Source organism: Diabrotica undecimpunctata, chromosome 1, assembly GCF_040954645.1.
Source record: "Diabrotica undecimpunctata isolate CICGRU chromosome 1, icDiaUnde3, whole genome shotgun sequence".
Taxonomy (NCBI): domain Eukaryota; kingdom Metazoa; phylum Arthropoda; class Insecta; order Coleoptera; family Chrysomelidae; genus Diabrotica; species Diabrotica undecimpunctata.
Genome location: NC_092803.1, coordinates 107,186,992 through 107,205,253, shown reverse-complemented (window position 1 = coordinate 107,205,253; position 18,262 = coordinate 107,186,992). Strand labels below are relative to the sequence as shown.

Below are 18,262 nucleotides of genomic sequence, written 5' to 3'. Positions count from 1 at the left end.
CCGGACTACTTTGCTGTCTTAATATGTGGTGAAAGTGAAATAATTACTAATAATTAATGTACATATAGTACAAATATGTGGTTATCCCAACTTGTTTCTATATTATAGCCAATGTTGTGTGAGAATATGACAATAATCAGGTTACTGCTAAGAAACAGCAATTTATAAGAAATCTTAAAGGGACAAAATAAAGGACCTTTTCTTATTACCTTTCTAGTTTGAAATTTGAAGTAATAAGACATTTTTAATAGTCCACTATTAAGTAACCTTTTATTAAAAATATGACAACAAAAAATACAGGTATATGGCTCGAATTGTTTCTTCATAACCACAAAGGGAATTTTAACTTAGATTACTTAGGCATAAAATTTTTGGGATGATTCATGTTTTTTTGTATTAACGAGATGACAGGTAAACCTGACATATATTAACTAAATGAAGATTTCTGAAATGCAGATGTGAAGTAGGGTCGAGTTAAAAGATATTTTGTAAACAATACTTATATAATGACAAGTTTTGCTGATTTATGAGCTAAAAGATAGTTAATGAAAATCCTAATCCTTTGTGCGAGTTAAGTAAATATAATGAAGGAAATTATGGTACAGAGGTGTACTATTAAACAAGGAAAATGTTAATTGAGAAAGAACTATATACAGAGCAGAATTGAGAAAGAAATACAAAAACAGTAACAATATATGCATAACTTAATAACTGGAATCTGGCAACAGAAAGAAACACATGCAGATTGGAAATTAGTCATACTGTGTCCACTTCATAAAAAGGGAGGTATGATGGTGTGTGATAATAACAGAGGTGACACCCTACTTATTATAGCATATAAAGCACTGTCCAACGTATTGTAAAAAAGAATGCTCCCCTATGCTGAATCAATAGGGGAAGGACATCAGTGCAGCTACCAGCTTAATACATTAACAATGGACCAAATCTTTTGAGATGTATAGAAGTTTTGTGAACCTGACATACAATTCATTAAGATAGCACTGCTTAGATGGATAGGACATGTAATAGGAGAGGAAGGTGCAACAGTCAGAAAAGTTTTTGAATGAAGAGGGCTAATTGGACAACTGATAATGATTTTATGCTACCAATACTTATTAATACTTCATTATATGATAAGTATGTACAATTGTATGGATGATCTAAAGCCTACAAAAATAACAATCCCATACGAAATGGCCTGCATAGACAGACATTCTCAGTATCTTAACAAAATTTTATAATTATATTCCCTAGGTATATACATGCAAAAATATCCTGTGTGCCCTGAGCGGTTTGGCCATGTCAGTTAAGTTAACTTCATCTGTGTGATATATGTTTCCACTTCTTACTGTAACAGTTAGTTCAAATGGAAATCCTATTTCAGGAGTGTCAATGCATACATTGATTAGTTAAAAATGTAATTTTTATTACAATCAATAATTGTGGCTTAATCCCATATAAACATAATATTTAAATTAGAAATGGCATAAGAAAGTAGTCACAATTCTTTGTCTATTAAATCTTAAATTATGTGTGTTTATGCGACCAGTTTCAGAGTTTACAATTTGTACTCCCTCATGAGGCATATGAAACTAAGAAAGGATTACAGTATAAGAGACATACCAACATATTCCTGTTTTAGTTAATTGAGTCACCATAAAAACCTTCAACGACCAGTAACCTCTTTTAAAGAATGTGAATTGTTGTCTTCTAACCTCCTGTTAATTTTTGGTACATTCACAAGTGAAAATCAAAGTAAATAAAATATACCACAATATTTTTTGCCAAAGTATGTATTTATATAAAAATAATATATAAATATGGCATCACATATTTTGTGCCATAAGAAAATATATAACTTTGATATATAACTAAAATTACTAAACTTTTTATGAGAAAATAAAATTGTTGCTTTTACTATTTTCCTTATAATTTAATTATATTTTTTATTCATTTTAATTTGATTGATTGAATGATTTATAAGATATAAAATAAATTATAAAAAGTTAATGAATTAAAAAAAACAAAAAATTTCTCCCCTGCGGGTAAAGGATCCTCGGTCCCCTGCGTGAGAGGCGGAAACCTCGCCGCGCGAAATCTAAATAATCGTTAAATTTTCTGTAATTTTTCAATTTTCTGTGCAATTTATTTAAACTTTTTTCCGTAATAACCTTCTACACATTATTAGAAAACTTAAAAAAAAAGATGAATGAAATCAGTAGTCGAAGTCGTTTTCAAGTTATGGCGTGAAATAGGGAAATCTCGATTCATTTTTATATACTAGATTGAGTGATACCTGTTAATAAATAAATACTATGAGATTTTGATCGAATAGCTTTTATATACAGGTGTGTCAATATTATATTGTGTTTTGTTGCACACCTGGTAACTGGTAAAATTTTCTGTTTAAATTTTTTCTTTATAATTTCATCTTTGCAGGGTGTTTCACGACGAGCGTACACGATCTATATTAAGTTATAAATGTTGTTTTTCCGGAATTTACATTGAAATCTAATTTCTAAATATAGAGTGTTCACCAATGATATGCCATTTCTTTAAACTTCAAACCTTAGTAAGTCAATAATTTCAAATGAAACACCCTGTGTTTTATATTTTTTTTATTTATTAATATACGCGATTACTATGTCTATTAGTAGAGGGATTTTAATGAACAAAGACATCAGTTGTCTTTCAAATAATATTAAGATCCCTATACCTAAAGTTAATACTTTTGGAGATAATTGTGGTTTAATATTAAAGATATTTATTGTTTTATTCTAGTAGGCTGTGTATGAATATGTCATAATTGTCATTGTTTGTGGTTATTGGCTCTTTTGCAAAGTGATAGACATGGCTAGTTTAGAATTAAACAATGAAGAATTCATACATTTACTTTTAATGTATGGAAAATGTGACAGAGTTATAGACCATGTACTTTATTTGCTAAAAGATATCAAGATCGACCAGAAACTACCTGTGACACTGTCAGCAGATTACCTAAATATTTAACACATTGTGATTGTTTTCAACACAGAGTTACAAGCAAAGCCTGTTGTTGATAACAGTGATCATACAATGAATGTCCTTGATTACTATGCTGCTTATCCTGAAGCGTCATTATGGTGTTCAGTGAATTAAAAAAAAAACAAAAATTGCATCCCTATTCTTACACCACACTTTAAAGTTTAATGGAAACAGATTATAATAAAAAAATATCGTTTGTTACGATAAAATAGTGTCAAGAAGGTAATGAATTTTTGAAGAATATTATGATGGTCTAGTGCACAGATGTTGTATTTTTGTATAAGTCATTTTTAGTAAAATTTGAGTTAAATACACTAACATAAATATAATTGACATGAATTTTCTTATGCACACAAGTTGTAAGTAAAATATTTAAATTTGTTGACACCAGCGTCATCTTCCAAAAGTGGCAAAATATTTAAATTTGTTGACACCAGCGTCATCTTCCAAAAGTGGCAAGTACTTCTACACTACAGAATTCTACTCCACATGTTGTAAGATCACTTAACACTTGTGTGTGCTGAATTAAATAGCGTTAATGAAATTACCACGTTTGTGTCCAGTAAAAACTAAGGTTAGTGTTGCTTTAATTCGGGTACAATCATGTCGTTTTCTAGGGGTACACAATTGGTGAACCTAGTATTATCCGGAAATATAAACAGTAATATCGGTAAGTTCCCTTTTATTTTAGAAATAGCTTCTAAGTTTTTGACCCCGGTCGATTAAGTTTGAAATGTTTATTATGAATACTATTTTTGTACCAATAAAATAATTTTTTCTAGCAGAAATAATACAAACAATTGAACCTAAACCTTTAGATGTTAGTGTTCCAAGTGAAAAACATAGCGAACTATCGGAAGGAAATAGACAGCTCTTGTTGTCTGTTGAAGGTAAAAGCTAGCAATTAATTTAATGTAAGATATATTTTAGTAATACCTATCTTTTTAGAAACATCTGAACAAAAAAGTAGTGAAGTTGCTATTCCAGAACCCTCTGTTTTTGAAGATGTTGTAGAGTATGAAGAATTGAGCGAACCTTATCTGGAATCGTCAAGTTCTTACAATCTTTCTGTGTATGGTAATGATTCTTCAACTGAGTCTGATAACGAAATACTTGAAAATATCGAAAAACGAAAAGCGAACAGAATCAATTGGCACCGATCCTTTGTTAAGAAATTAAGATTAAACGGGAAAAAGTATATTAATCGAAGTGGAAAAGAAGTACCGGATCAAAAACCTAAGAATGTGGATTGCAGCAAATACAGATATAAATGTAGTGAACATTTTTCGCAAGGTGATAGAGAGGCGATGTGTCAAGAGTACTACAATCTGGCTGATGTTCATCAGAAAATTCATTTAAAATCGTTAATGCAAAAGGTACCAGTCGTTAGAAAATTAGATAACCCAAAATCTAAAAATCGACAAACATCCGAGTTTATTATTTGAAAAACTCTGCAGGAGAAACCACAGAGTATGTTTAAAATTTTTCTGTGGTTTGTAATTTCGCATACAGTAATCGAAAACTGTGCAAATGGTATGAGTGCAAATGGGCTTTATATCGGATGTGATCAGAGAATTGGTGTCCAACCACCAAATGTCACTCCTTCGGACAGTATACAATTAGTGAAGGAACACATTGATTCGTTCCCAATCATAGAATCACATTATTGTAGGCGTGATTCACAGAAGCAGTACCTATCACCTGACCTCAATATTTCTAAAATGTATTGATTGTATAAGTACGATTTTTGTATGCAAAAGAATGTGCAAGCTGTATCACTTTTTGTTTACCAAAAAACATTTCACGAATATGATCCGATATTGGATTTTTACAAACCTAAGAAAGATCAATGTTCGCAATGCAATTCATACAATATCGCCAAAGACAAAGGACCTCTACAAGAAGATTACAACAATCACAAGCAACGCCAAAAAGATGCACTGCAAATGAAAGCGGATGATAAACAAAGATCACGCGCAGACGAAGACAAAACTTTTAGGTGACAATTGAATTTATTATAAGCAAAAGTTAAATGTTTATAATTTCACCATTTATGATACATCCAATTCTGATGGGCACTGTTTTGTTTGGGATGAAACACATGGAAATAAAAGCAGTGTTGAAATTGGCAGTTGCTTGTTGAAATATCTAATGAACTTACCGGAAACTGTGACACACTTGGCATCGTTCTCTTATACATGCGGTGGTCAAAATCGAAATAAATTTGTGACCGCAGTCATGTTATATGGTGTTAATAAAATCGATAATTTAAAGATTATTGACCTAAAATTTATGGAAACTGGACACTCATATCTAGAGGCAGACTCGATGCACTCCACGATAGAGAGGGCCAAACGTCATAAGAAAATTTACTCTACACGTGAATGGTGTTTATTAATCTCGACGGCCAGGCTAAAACCTAGGGAATATTATGTCACTAATATGAAATTCATGATTTTTTCGATTTGCAAAAACTCGCTGAAGATACTGTATTTAACACAACACTACTTAAATACAAATAAATAAAAAGTTTACTGGCTCAGAATCAAGCGGCTTCGTTTCCAGAGGGAAACTCCTAACATTATACGATGCAAGTATAACCTTACAGAAGAAAGCTTTTTTGAAATCGATATTTCAAACAAACGCAAGCAGGGAAGAAAAAAGAAATGGGAATCGGTTATTTTAAACAGAAAATACACATCGCGTTTACCAGTTTCCCAAAAAAGAAAAAGGACCTAGTGTTTCTTTTAGAAAAGAAGGTTATCCCAGAGGACTATGAAAACTTTATAAAAGAACTTCCACAAACGAATGAACCCATGGTGCTAAATGCAAGTGACCTTGAAAATAGCGATTAATGTTAGAGAATACTTCATTATTTGTCTCCTTTTAAATTTTGTTTATTAATTTACATAAAAGTATAAAATAATTGACACCTGTCGTTTTTTTAGCAAATAGTTGTGTTACGCCAAATGTGGTAAATTAAAAAAAAAATTATTACACCAAATGTGGTAAGTATATGTATTTCAGATAATTTTTCAAAATTTTTTGTACTAAATAATCAAATATCACAAATTAGCATTTTCATGATTAAGATAACACTACAGCCTAATTTAGGAAAGCATATTAGATGTCCTAGAACATTACTGTGAATTATGGCGAACTAATGAACTTTAAATTTTCAATAACTCAAATCATACATTTTTGCACTTACAACATTTATGTACTAGACCATCGATGGGTGACAAATCAAAATTTACAATAAATGGAATATTTAACAGGCACAATTCATATTACTGGAGCGAAGTAAGTCAACATTTAACAAGAGTAACAGGTTTTCATGAGCGATGAAAGTTTAATGTGTTTTGTGTGATCAAAGACAACAGGTTGTAGTTCTCCACTTTTATGATATTAACTTAAACTACTTTATTTTGAAGGATTCTACTCATTCAGGTATACAAGAACATATTTACACAATATCAGACCTAATCAATTTTTATACTAAAAAAATAAATTTTAACTGGCAAGACAGATGGAAAATATTGGCGAATACTTCAAATAATCATTATTACAAAATCCATCCTACGTTACCATCCCTAACAGAATTACCACACATATTCCATTATAATATATCTAAACGATCAGCAGCAACTATCACAAGATTAAAAACTAGTCACGGTGCTGTTCCTGCTCACCTGGCTAGATTAAACATTATAGAATCAGGAAAGTGTTTATGCGATAATATTTCCCAGTGTGATGTTAATCACATCCTGTTTGGATGTATTAAAAATAAAGCACTCTCATCTACGTTTTATGAAAACCTAGTTAAAAGTAATGTGCAACTTCCAGTAAACATAACCCACCTACTGTCATTGAACCAGAAATCTACATACGAACTCATATGTAATCACTTATATGCATCCGGATATATAATATAAATTTAATACAATCAAGTTTTTAATTGATAAACATAACATAAATCATTTAAAAATCTGTGGCAAAAGGACTAGTTTCCATGCCAAACACACTATCATCATCATCATCATCATACTTTATTTTGGGTGAAAGATATCTCAATATATTTAAAGTAAACTTACGTAATCTTTTCCATTTCTATGACTTTGTAAAAATACATGAAAAATACCATTAATCGCAAATAATGACAAATATGACATCTTCATACACGGCCTGCTAAAATAAAACAATAAATATCTTACCTTTAACATTAAACCGCAATTATCTCCAAAAGTATTAAATTTAGGTATAGGGAACCCTAATATTATTTGAAAAATAATTGATTTCTTCTTTCACTAAAATTATAAAATACAGGGTGTTTCATTTAAAATTATTGACTTACTGTAGTGCAAAGTTTAAAGAAATGGCATCATTTGTGAACAACCTTTATTTAGAAATTCCATTTTGGATGTAAATTCCTGAAAGAACGTTATCTAATATTTTTTTTTGCAAAGTTTTTTAAGACATACATATTAAGTTTTGACCTATACTACCTCATACACATTTTATCCATAATCTAAAAATGCAATGATATATAGGATGTTCCATTTAAAATAACAAAGTTGCTATTCATTTCGGGTATAAAGGAAGTAGCATGTCCGTCAAAATATTTTCTTTAAGTTGTAACTTGTAATCCTCATAAACCAATTTTCATAAATATCGTTTAAGTAGTTTCCGATATACAGATAGTGTAAACTCGTGGTGAAACACCCTGTATAGCTTCCAGCAACTGTAGAACGCTTCCATTCTCCTTGTCTCTTTAAATGTAACCTTCATCATTTACTAATAAAATGGCCGATTATTGGAGGAAACAGTATGCTGTGTATAAATGACTGTCTACTAAGTTCAAATATTGAGCAATTTTTTTCAATATTTTAAAAACAGTATTCAGTCCCACATGCTGTAGCGAATAGGTACTCCTTTGTGATCCAGCTATAGGATATATCTACTTCAGGGATTTAGTGTATCTGCCTATTCGAGCAAATGGTCTTTTCCCCCGACCCATAACTCGAGGAAACCACATCTAAATCTATCCAAACCTCAAACTCCTTTACTACATACCCACCATCTTCCAACGCGCATGGGCCAGCATGGTTGGTTATTGGCTAATTTCCCCAAAGTTTTATGTTTACAGACTACACATGCTGCAGAAAAAATAGCACATATGAAGTGGAACTGAGCTTGACTCGGGCATATAGGGGTACAGTTGATTTCTGATACATAAGGGGGTTACAACAAATAAGATTTACATGGCTCAAGATCAATAGCACTTGAGGAAGGCTGTGTTCAGACTGTGTGAAGATGATTCATTCTCAGACCTTAATTTAAATAATTTCTTTTACTGTATTTTAAAAATACTTGTAGCAGCATCATATTCGTTTTTAGTCTAAAAGTAACATTTTCTATAAATCTATAAAATAGTCAATAGAGTTTTCTTTAGTATTATCTGTGACTGTGAAAATTCGAGTTCTTTTTGTCTTTGAATCAGAAATGTAACTATTAGAAGATATATTTTTTTTATCCTTTTTACCAATTCATCACACCTGCAGGCATCGGCAATTGCAATACTTACAATAAGCTATACTATAGAAAGGTCCAACTACATATATTAATAATTTACATGTAAAATTTACCTTGTGTAAGTGTATTTCTTCATGGACTTCACATACAAATCTACATATTTCTCCAAAAATCTTTTTGGCTTGTATCCAATCTCTTGTTTTTGTTTTAAATGCAGTCAACGTTTAGAACTGATTTGAGTAATTTTTTATAGAAATGTGGTGTTTAACATAGAATAAATCAACCAGATGAATAAATTTTAGTGTTGCGAATTTCTCAAGAAAATGGGTACCAAGTATGTCTTCAAAATATTTGTAATTAATTTTTTTAATTTATTATTCATATGTGATATTTTCGTATCCATGTAAAAATGTTAATATTTTAGACTAAAACAGAAATAGGAGTACACGAAGATGAAGCTTTTGAAAAAACTCTCATGGAACTGGATGATGACTTGCTTGCAGATAATTTAGATATTTTGGATAAAACAGCAGATAATGCTTTAAACATAGAAACTGAACGTAAGGAAGGGGTAAAGCCCAAATCTAAAAAAGATGCCCATAAAAAAGATACCCCAGATAAAGATAGTAAGAGGGAAGAAAAACATGAAGACAAAATTAAAAAGAAAAAAGTGAAAACTGAAAGTGATGTACATACTGATGAAGATTTTAGTAAAACATTAAAAGATCTGGATACTGAAAGTTCAAATAGCAATAAATCTTGTACAAAACCTAAAATTTTTGTTGATGATGTTGAACCTAAACAAAGCAGTTCCAAAGAAAATTCTCCAAATAAATCACATGATGAAAAAAGAACTAAAAGACAAAGATCTCCATCTGAAGGTATTTATTATTATTTTTCTTATTTTAAGAACACTTCATTTATGATTAAATTTTTTTCAGTCAACTTTTACTACTGTTTTAATATTCCTCGTATTTTTTATCTATTTTATCTCTATATAAAGTAAATCCGGTCTTGATTATTATTTAAATAAATTGTAACAGTTTCTATCTCTTTTCTTCCATGTTTATAGACATAATTGTTTCCTTGTTCGTATTCATTGATATTATCGTTTCATCGTCACATTAAATAAGTCGTGCCTAGATATCACATCCTCCATTTCGTCGCACATTTCTCTCATACATTTTTCTTTGGCTAATTTTATCTCGCTTTTAATTCTTCTCTTTAGATGTCTAATATTCTATTCCAGCACGTCGGCTATAATACCTTATTGTGAACGGAAAACAACGAGTTACATTGGGATCAGCAGAGAATGGGACATTTACCATAAACCTGTCAGTTGATTGTGAGAAAAACCTGCAGTATAAAGTCGCATGCTCTTCTATATTGTTTCATTCGTTAAATCCTATCATTTGTCACATATCTCTGTACTCGTTTGGGCGTTGTAGGCCCCTCTGGTACCGTGCCTATTTCTCAATACCATCGCATTCGTTAAATCCCATCACGTGACACCTCGCATGTCTGTTTAGGCAATAAAACAGAAATGGCCCCATTTCTGTTTTATTTTCAATACCGTTGTACTAATGGCTACATATCGTACGTCATCAGATGAAATATGGACTTTATGAATACACTTTGTATATTAATTTCTCCGACGTGATGCATATTCGAAATACGTTCGGCAATAGACGGAGAAGATAACGATTTGACAGAAAGGAGAATTTACCCAGGCGAAAAGAAGATGATTTGACAGACGACAAATAGGAAAGAAGAAGAATTGACAGACGAAAAGAAGGTGGCCAAGAAGACAGTAAAGAAAGTAGAAGACAGACGACAGATAAGAAAGAAGACAGTCGGCTAAGAAATAACAGACGATAGACCAGAAGAAGAATTGACAGACGAAAAGAAGACGACTAATTAGTGAAAGACAAGTAAGAAGAATACAGATGTCATTTAACAAAAAGAATTGACACAGACGATAGACAAGAAATTTTGTACGTTTTCTGTAGAAAAGTATTTAATAGAAAATCAAGTCAAAGATGGGTATGAATGTCTGATAGAAGCTATTCAATTTTCTATACACTTAACAACACAATTCAGAAAAAAACGGAACCTTTCTTTAAATAAATTTAATTTAATAATCCATTGTGGAGTCAAACTTGCAAAGAAGTTCTGACAGTTTTGAAAAGCCAATACACTCATTATCATCATCATCATTCTGGCTTTACAACCCGCTGTGGGTCCTACCCTCCTTAAGAATTTCTCTCCACTCGTCCCTATTCATCGCCTTTCTCCGCCAAGCACGTATTCCCATATTTCTCATGTCTTCATCGATGTTATCAAGCAACCTTGTTCTGGGTCTTCCTCTTCTTCTCTGACAAATGGATCTTTCAAGGAACGTTTTTCTTGCTGGGTCATTTTTTTCCATCCGCATTACATGTAATATCCACCTCAGACGTTATATCTTAATATGTTTTGCGATATCAAGTTCCTAGTATATTCTATAAAGTTCGAAGTTGTATCGTCTTCTCCACACTCCATTGTCATTCACTGCTCCACAAATTGTCCTTAGTAATTTTCTTTCGAAACATCCTAACATGTTTTCATTATTTTTTGTTAGAGTCCAGGTGTCTGAACCATATTTTAGAACTGGTCGTATTATTGTTTTGTAGAGTTTTATTTTTGTATTTCTCGATATAATTGTGGAGGAGATTGAGCCCAAAATAGCATCTGTTGGCCGTACAAATTCTACCTTTTATCTCTGCGGTAGTATTATTTTCAGTGTTAAGGAGCGCTCCCAGGTATACAAATTCGTTCACTGCTTAGATGACGTCGTTTTCTGTAACGAGTGGTCGTAGGATTTGTGGCTGCGTGCTTATTTTTATATACTTCGTTTTTTTGGTGTTTATTATTAAACCCATTTTTGTAGCTGATTCTTTTAATGTTACATACGCCACTCGTACAGCGTTTTCCGTTTTACCAACAATATTGATATCATCAGCATAGGCCAGGACTTGCACTGATTTATTATATATTGAACCAGTGGTTGTGATTTGTGACATACGTATTATTTTTTCCAGAGTCTCCCTGGCGCGGCCCGTTATTTGTTTTAAAAGGTTCAGACAGTTCTCCCTGAATTCATACTCTACATTCAACTTTTTCAAGAGTTAGCTTTGTTAAATTTACCAACTGATTTGGTATTTCTAGCTGTTTCATTGCTTTGAACATTTCTCTTCTATTCACAGAGTCGTAGGCTGCTTTGTAGTCTATAAATATGTGATGATTATCAATGCCATATTCCAGTGTTTTTTCCAAAATTTGTTTCAGGGTAGCAATCTGATGAATTGTAGATTTACCACCTCTGAAACCAGCTTGGTATTTTCCTACTATCCTTTCTGCATATGGTGACATAGTACTGTGGAAAATATTTTATACACACACTGCATTTAGAAGCATAGTTCCCCTGTGGTTAGAGATCTTATTCAGTTTTTATAGGTTCTTCGCGATCTTTGAAACATCATGGCACGCTAATACTGGGAATGATCCACGTATCCATACAATACCGGTAATTCATCCTTCGACAGGTAGTATATCCACGACGTACCTGTTGTGGCACCAGTTACTGAGTGTATCTGTCCTTGCTGGAAGAAGCGGAATTTTACTTTTACTGGGGCGTCATTTTGTGGGTTTTACTTCTGCTCGAGCACCAACTTGTAACGGGTAGCTCTATTAGACACCAAACTCGTAAAACTCAAGTTTAATCTAAATAAAAATGTGTTCAAATAAATAACAAAATAAAATTAACTTCTGTTTCATGTGTACAATAAAATAAACATACGAATCCTAGTGAATAAAATCGACGGCGCTACGGTCCGCTGTTGATGCCTGCGAAAAATAAATAATGGCGATGCTAGGATGGTTGAAGGCAAATGACGATGTATTGGTCAGTACCCAGTCACCGGAGGAGACTAATTAATACTTCTCCTCATCTCTCTGAATATTGTCGTTTTGTCGTCTTCCCTTGTATATAAATTTCCATAGTAGTCATCGGTGGTTATTTGTATACTCTGTGTCTGTATACTCTTACATCTTGTATTATTATGGCTTTTTTACTATTATTAGATAAATAATAATTGATTTTTGGTTTTTACTAGGTTCCTCCCATATGTATCTATGTATGTTTTTATGCTGCAATCTTGTGTTGGTTATTTCCAAATTGTATTCTCGACATTTCAATTAACCGATATTTTCTTTGTCGTTTCTAATTTCGTCTTCTCCGAACCGTCTCACTATATCTTCATCTTCTTTTCCTATTTGGCTGTTCAATTTTTCAATTAGTCGAATATCTTCTTTTTCATTTGCCTTATTATATATATATATATATATATATATATATATATATATATATATATATATATATATATATATATATAACATTTTGCTGAGGTCCTTTGTGGCTACTTCTTAGTACCAGTTCTATGCGGACTCTTTAGTTTTCACTAGGTTTTGCTCATCTAATAGAATTAGTGACCATGACCAATCATGCAGACCAATCGTAGGGAAATGACTTATTAAAGGATTACTTGAAAAGCATATTCTATGAGCTATGCAAATACTTTCACATACAATACAATAATACGCAAATTGTTCATTGTTTCTTTCTATCATTTCAAAACACATTTATATTAGTGATTTCAGTTTTTTTATTGATAATTTTAAAAAGGGTATGGCCTATTTTATTACATCTTTTTTTTTGTTGAAATAATAATGTTGTTTTTTAATAATCATATATCAATAAAGAGAAATAGTTAAATGTCAACTACGTCTGAGAATTGTAATCTTTATGTAGGGACAACTCCCAAAAAACCTAAACTGGAACATAGTGATCCAGATATGGATCTTGATCAAGAGGCATTTGAAAAGAGAAGGTATTCTGCCATGCTATATCAAAAGTACAAAAACAGAGGAGGTCCTAAAATGCATGGGCAAAAAGAACTGCCAAAGGTAAGTTATTTTTTAATTTAAAATATATGTTTTTGTTTCCGATTAACATATGTATTTTATATTCTGTGAATTTCTTCCCTACACATAGAATTTCTTTACTAATAAATAGGATGCATGTTATAATTTAATGGTATTATGGATTTAAGTATAAAACACTTGAACAGATCTTTTGTCTATACCCTTGTCACTCTGGCTTTACAATCCTATGTCGGTCATAGCTTTCTCAAGAATTTTCTCCTGTCTTCTTTATTTGTCGCCAATCGCGTACTTCCATGTTGCTCATATCTTCTTCGATGTTATCAAGGAGGTGAGGTCCTATTCAACTCAGACTTTATATTTTAATGTATTTGACAATATCTGGTTTCTGGTGTATTCTACAGTTCGAAGTTGTATCGTCTTCTCCAAAAACCACCGCCATTCATCGCTTCGTAATTCTTCTCAGTATCTTCGTATCGAAATATCCTATATTTTTGTCACTCTTTTGAACCGTATGCTAGGTCTTGGCGTTTAAACAAGTTTAAAATATTGAAACTGTTCTAAAATTATTATTTAACATTAAATATGTAATTTAATCAAATATTGCAGAGCTTTAATATCCCCCAAAAATACATCCGACTGGTAAAAACAACAATGGATTCGTCAATAGCAACTGTCAGAGCCCAAAATGAGCTCACTGAAAACTTTACAATAGTCCAACGATTAAAGCAAGGAGACTGGCTGGCACCGACACTATTCAACCTGACTTTGGAATATGTGATAAGACAGCTGAATATAGGAATAGGTAATCTTCTAAAAAATAAATCAATATAGATTGCCGCCTATGCCGATGATATCAGCATCATGTCTCGCAGAACAGAAGAGGCGGCAGAAATATATTCACAATTAAAAATAAAGGCAAAAAAGACCGGACTAGAAATAAATATTCAAAAGACAAAAAAGTTAACACAGGCAAGAGCTAGGGGAAACAGACGCACAGTTGAATTAGAGGACGATATTGAAACGGTCGAAAGTTTCACATATTTAGGAGTTGCATTAAAGACGGATGGAACAGAAGAACCAGAAATCCAAAGAAGAATAGTAAAGGGAAACAAAGCTTATTTTTCACTCGATCGTGTGTTCCGCTCCAAAAACACACACTGGAGATCGAAAATCAGGGTCTACAAAATTATTATCAGACCAATAGTATGTTATGCATGCGAGACATAGGTGATGACATGGGAAGAGACAAAAAGAAAACTGGAAGTCTTCGAAAGAAAAGTCCTAAGAAAGATATTTGGACCTATTAACGAAAACGGAATATGGAGATCCAGGTACAATCATGAACTCTACCAACTGTTCAAAGAGACACGGATCTCAGAATTCGTTAAACTTCAGAGGCTTCGCTGGGTTGGTCATGTAGTAAGAATGGAGACAGAAAGATTGCCGAAAAGAGCCCTAGATAGTAAAATGCAAGGCGCAAGACCAAAAGAAAGGACAAGGAGAAGGTGGGAGGATGAAGTGGCAGCGGACGCGCAAAATTTGCTAGACGTGAGAACCTGGAGAAGATCGGCGCGGGACCGACAAGGTTGGAAGCATAGTTTGGAGGTGGCCAAGAGAGAGAGAGAGAGAAATATGTAATAAAGAATTGTGAAATATGCACTATTAACATATATAACAAAAAATTTAAGAAATTTAACGCCTATATCCAGTCTCTTGCACTTTATATGAACATTCTTAACACAACTTAAATCAAAAGAAAGGAAGTGTACAAACAATAACTTAGAGCTGTGGAGCAGATCAACGGGATGTTGACTTTCGGCGCAGTCAAATCTTGAATACAAAGGGGCTTCATACTTAAATGAGGGGAATTGTGATTGCCAATCAGGGTAAAACCTACGAAAGACTGGGCCTTATACTTGGATTAACTCGGGATTCTAAACGGGGATCACCTGAGACTTGGATTCCCAATTTGAGATACATTTGGATTCCCAATTTGGGATACATTTGGATTTCCTGAATCAGGGCGAGCCCGGGGCTAACTTTGGAACTAACTTGAGATTACCTGGGACTACCGGAGAAATGGAGAAAATACAAAGTCAAATGCGTGAAGAAGCAAAAGATAAAAATATAAAGAATACAAAAAAGGACAAATATATATATATAAGCGGGGATCCTACAGCTTCTGCCGCTTCCCGCATTTCGATCGCCATCTTTTTCTATCTCTCCAGGTGTCTTCATCAATGGCTCTATCTCTCATGGTTTCCATAACACCTTGTATCCAAGACTTGGCTGGTCTTCCTCGTTTCCTTCTATTACTTGGATTGTATTCCATAGCTCTTTTTGGCCATCTGTTGTCGTCCATCCTCTGTACGTGTCCATACCATATTAACTGTCTGGTTTCTATTCTTTCAGAAGTTGTATGTACTCTATCTGTTTTTCTTCTAATTTCAGAATTAGGTATACGTTCTACTCTTGATATACGGCAAGCTCTTCTTAGGTAGTCCATTTCAACCGTGTCAACGTGTCAAAAGGACAAATATCTTATCCTTAATAGGGGTCTCCAAAACACAAGTCGAAATTCTCTAAGGGAGTAGTTTCTATATTTGCAAACAAAACCACCGACAAGTTCAGTCAAAACGGCGAGGTGGGTGGTCCTAACGGAAATTATATTAGCATTTAAGCGGTAAAAAGGGTTCATCGAAGATTTATCATATTGAACAGAATATTTAGATAATTAAACGAAAATTGTACAAGATACAACGTACCGGATTTTTGACACGCTACAAGATTTATTTTTTAAGTTGTAGGGCCATTATCTTGCCATTAATGGATCTCCACTTAGGCTTCTGCATTGGTTCGTCGTGGCGTTGTTCTTTTCTGTTAGTATTAACTTTCTTATATAATGTTCTGAATTATTTTTCTTTATATATTTAAATTCGTTATTTTAATGGTTTGTTTTCTTTTTTTATTTATTGTGGTTCTAGTTCTTCGGGTAGGTAAGCATTTTTCGGTAGGGTTCATCTTTTTCTCTGGTTGCATTCTTGTATTCAAACCGTTGGTTTTTCCGGACATACTTTTGTATTCTTATCTCATCTTCTGCTGCTCGCACAATAAGTTTTTTTATTGTGGCCCAGTATATGTCTATTTCTTTTTAGTCTTGTTTTCCGTGTACCGGATATAATAATGAGGTTAAAGTGGCATTGTTCACTTTTGAAATTGTAATTCCAGAAGATAACAAATCATCGCAAAGGTTGTTAAAAAGTTGCTTCTCGGTTTTTTGAGTCCCTAAGCACTACGCCATTGTCAATTGCTCTTTTTAATCGAGCCCTATAAGAGTTTTTTCACAGTTTTTAAGGTGATAAGGTGTCTTTGCATGCTGATCGATTAAAAATTTTCTATCAGAAGAAATCTGAATCAAAATATGAATTCTGAAAGCTGAAAAAAGTGCTTACACTTTTTCCCCTAAACATGCGTTGACAATGGCTTGCACTTGTATTAAAATGAAAATAGTTCCTTACAATTTTAGAGCAAACTCGACAAAATACTTTTCCTCCATCCAGCTTTGCTTTATATTGTTCTGAAGCTTTAATTCAGGATATAGCTAAATCGAAGCATTTAATTTGGACATCGCGATATAAACAAATTAAGGAAGTCATGGGATACGTAATACAATTACACTATAATGCACTTTTAAAATTTGCCTCAATGTGCACGTTTATACTGTTTAACGGAAGACCATAAATAAAACTAATGTAATTCATACAGCTACTTATCCCTAAAAGCTTCACCGATACCCCCGCCACTTTTGCATTTCGGAAAAACCCGTCCCACTAAAAGTTTTTATGTATGTTTCATTTTTTTGTATATTAGGGTTTTTAATTGTTTACCAGTTTACCTAAAACCACATTTGGGTCGACAAATTCAGAAAATATAAACATTTTTTTTATACAAATATGCAGATATATGCAATTTATGTAAAATATGCATATATATATATATATATATATATATATATTATAAGATATAAGTATAAGATATGCAAAAAATGGGTTTTGCGTATATTCCAGTCTCTACTTATGGTTAACATTAAATCACAAATAACTCAAAAGTATTAACATTATTAGAACATTAAAATTCTTGTCCCTACACTGGTTTGTCACATAAAACATGACATATCACTTAATGAATAAAAAACCATTATGCAGATATCAGATTCCGACGTAAAAGTCTTAAAAACCTTATTTACTCACAATGTGTTTACAAAATTTGTCTAAAATTACACACGTAATTTTAAAATACCATATTTAGAATTTTTCGTTATAAATAGCAGTTAGTTGCGACTTCTGTTATTATCAGAAGTCGAAAATAATCTTCCGGTCGCACCAAACAAAAATTAAGTTGTTATAAAAATCAATAGATAGCTGGTGAAGCATTTTTTTTACTATCACAACCATCACTAACTTGAGACGCCAGGACTGAAACAAAGAAAAAGGTTTGTAAAACTATTGCCTGAAATCTCAAAGTACCTTCCCGAAATGAATTCGCTGGTCTTCTCAGTGGACACTACTTATCACCTTAATGAGAAGGGTAATTACATAATGGTATAATTTTTAAAAACTTAACTGTTAACAAAGAGTTTTGTGACTGGACATCGAAGAAAATAATATAAATCAAAGTAGTTTCAATTTTGCAATTGTAGTAATGTCCTGTTGTGGCGGATTTC

General features: G+C 32.6%; 2 protein-coding genes across 2 annotated transcripts in view; both read left to right on the top strand.

The window, feature by feature from the left end:
• Gnf1 (germ line transcription factor 1) overlaps positions 1-18,262 on the top strand; it is a 64,440-nt gene that overhangs the window by 1,304 nt on the left and 44,874 nt on the right. The window contains exons 3-4 of the mRNA XM_072546004.1: positions 8,981-9,437; positions 13,406-13,560. Coding sequence (XP_072402105.1) covers positions 8,981-9,437; positions 13,406-13,560 — 612 coding nt within the window. The remainder of the gene's footprint in view (positions 1-8,980; positions 9,438-13,405; positions 13,561-18,262) is intronic.
• On the top strand, positions 3,587-5,880 carry LOC140452004 (uncharacterized). Its single transcript, XM_072546014.1, has 3 exons — positions 3,587-3,694; positions 3,807-3,914; positions 3,973-5,880. The coding sequence occupies exons 1-3, from the start codon at positions 3,628-3,630 to the stop codon at positions 4,467-4,469; spliced, it is 672 nt and encodes a 223-aa protein (XP_072402115.1). The 5' UTR covers positions 3,587-3,627; the 3' UTR covers positions 4,470-5,880.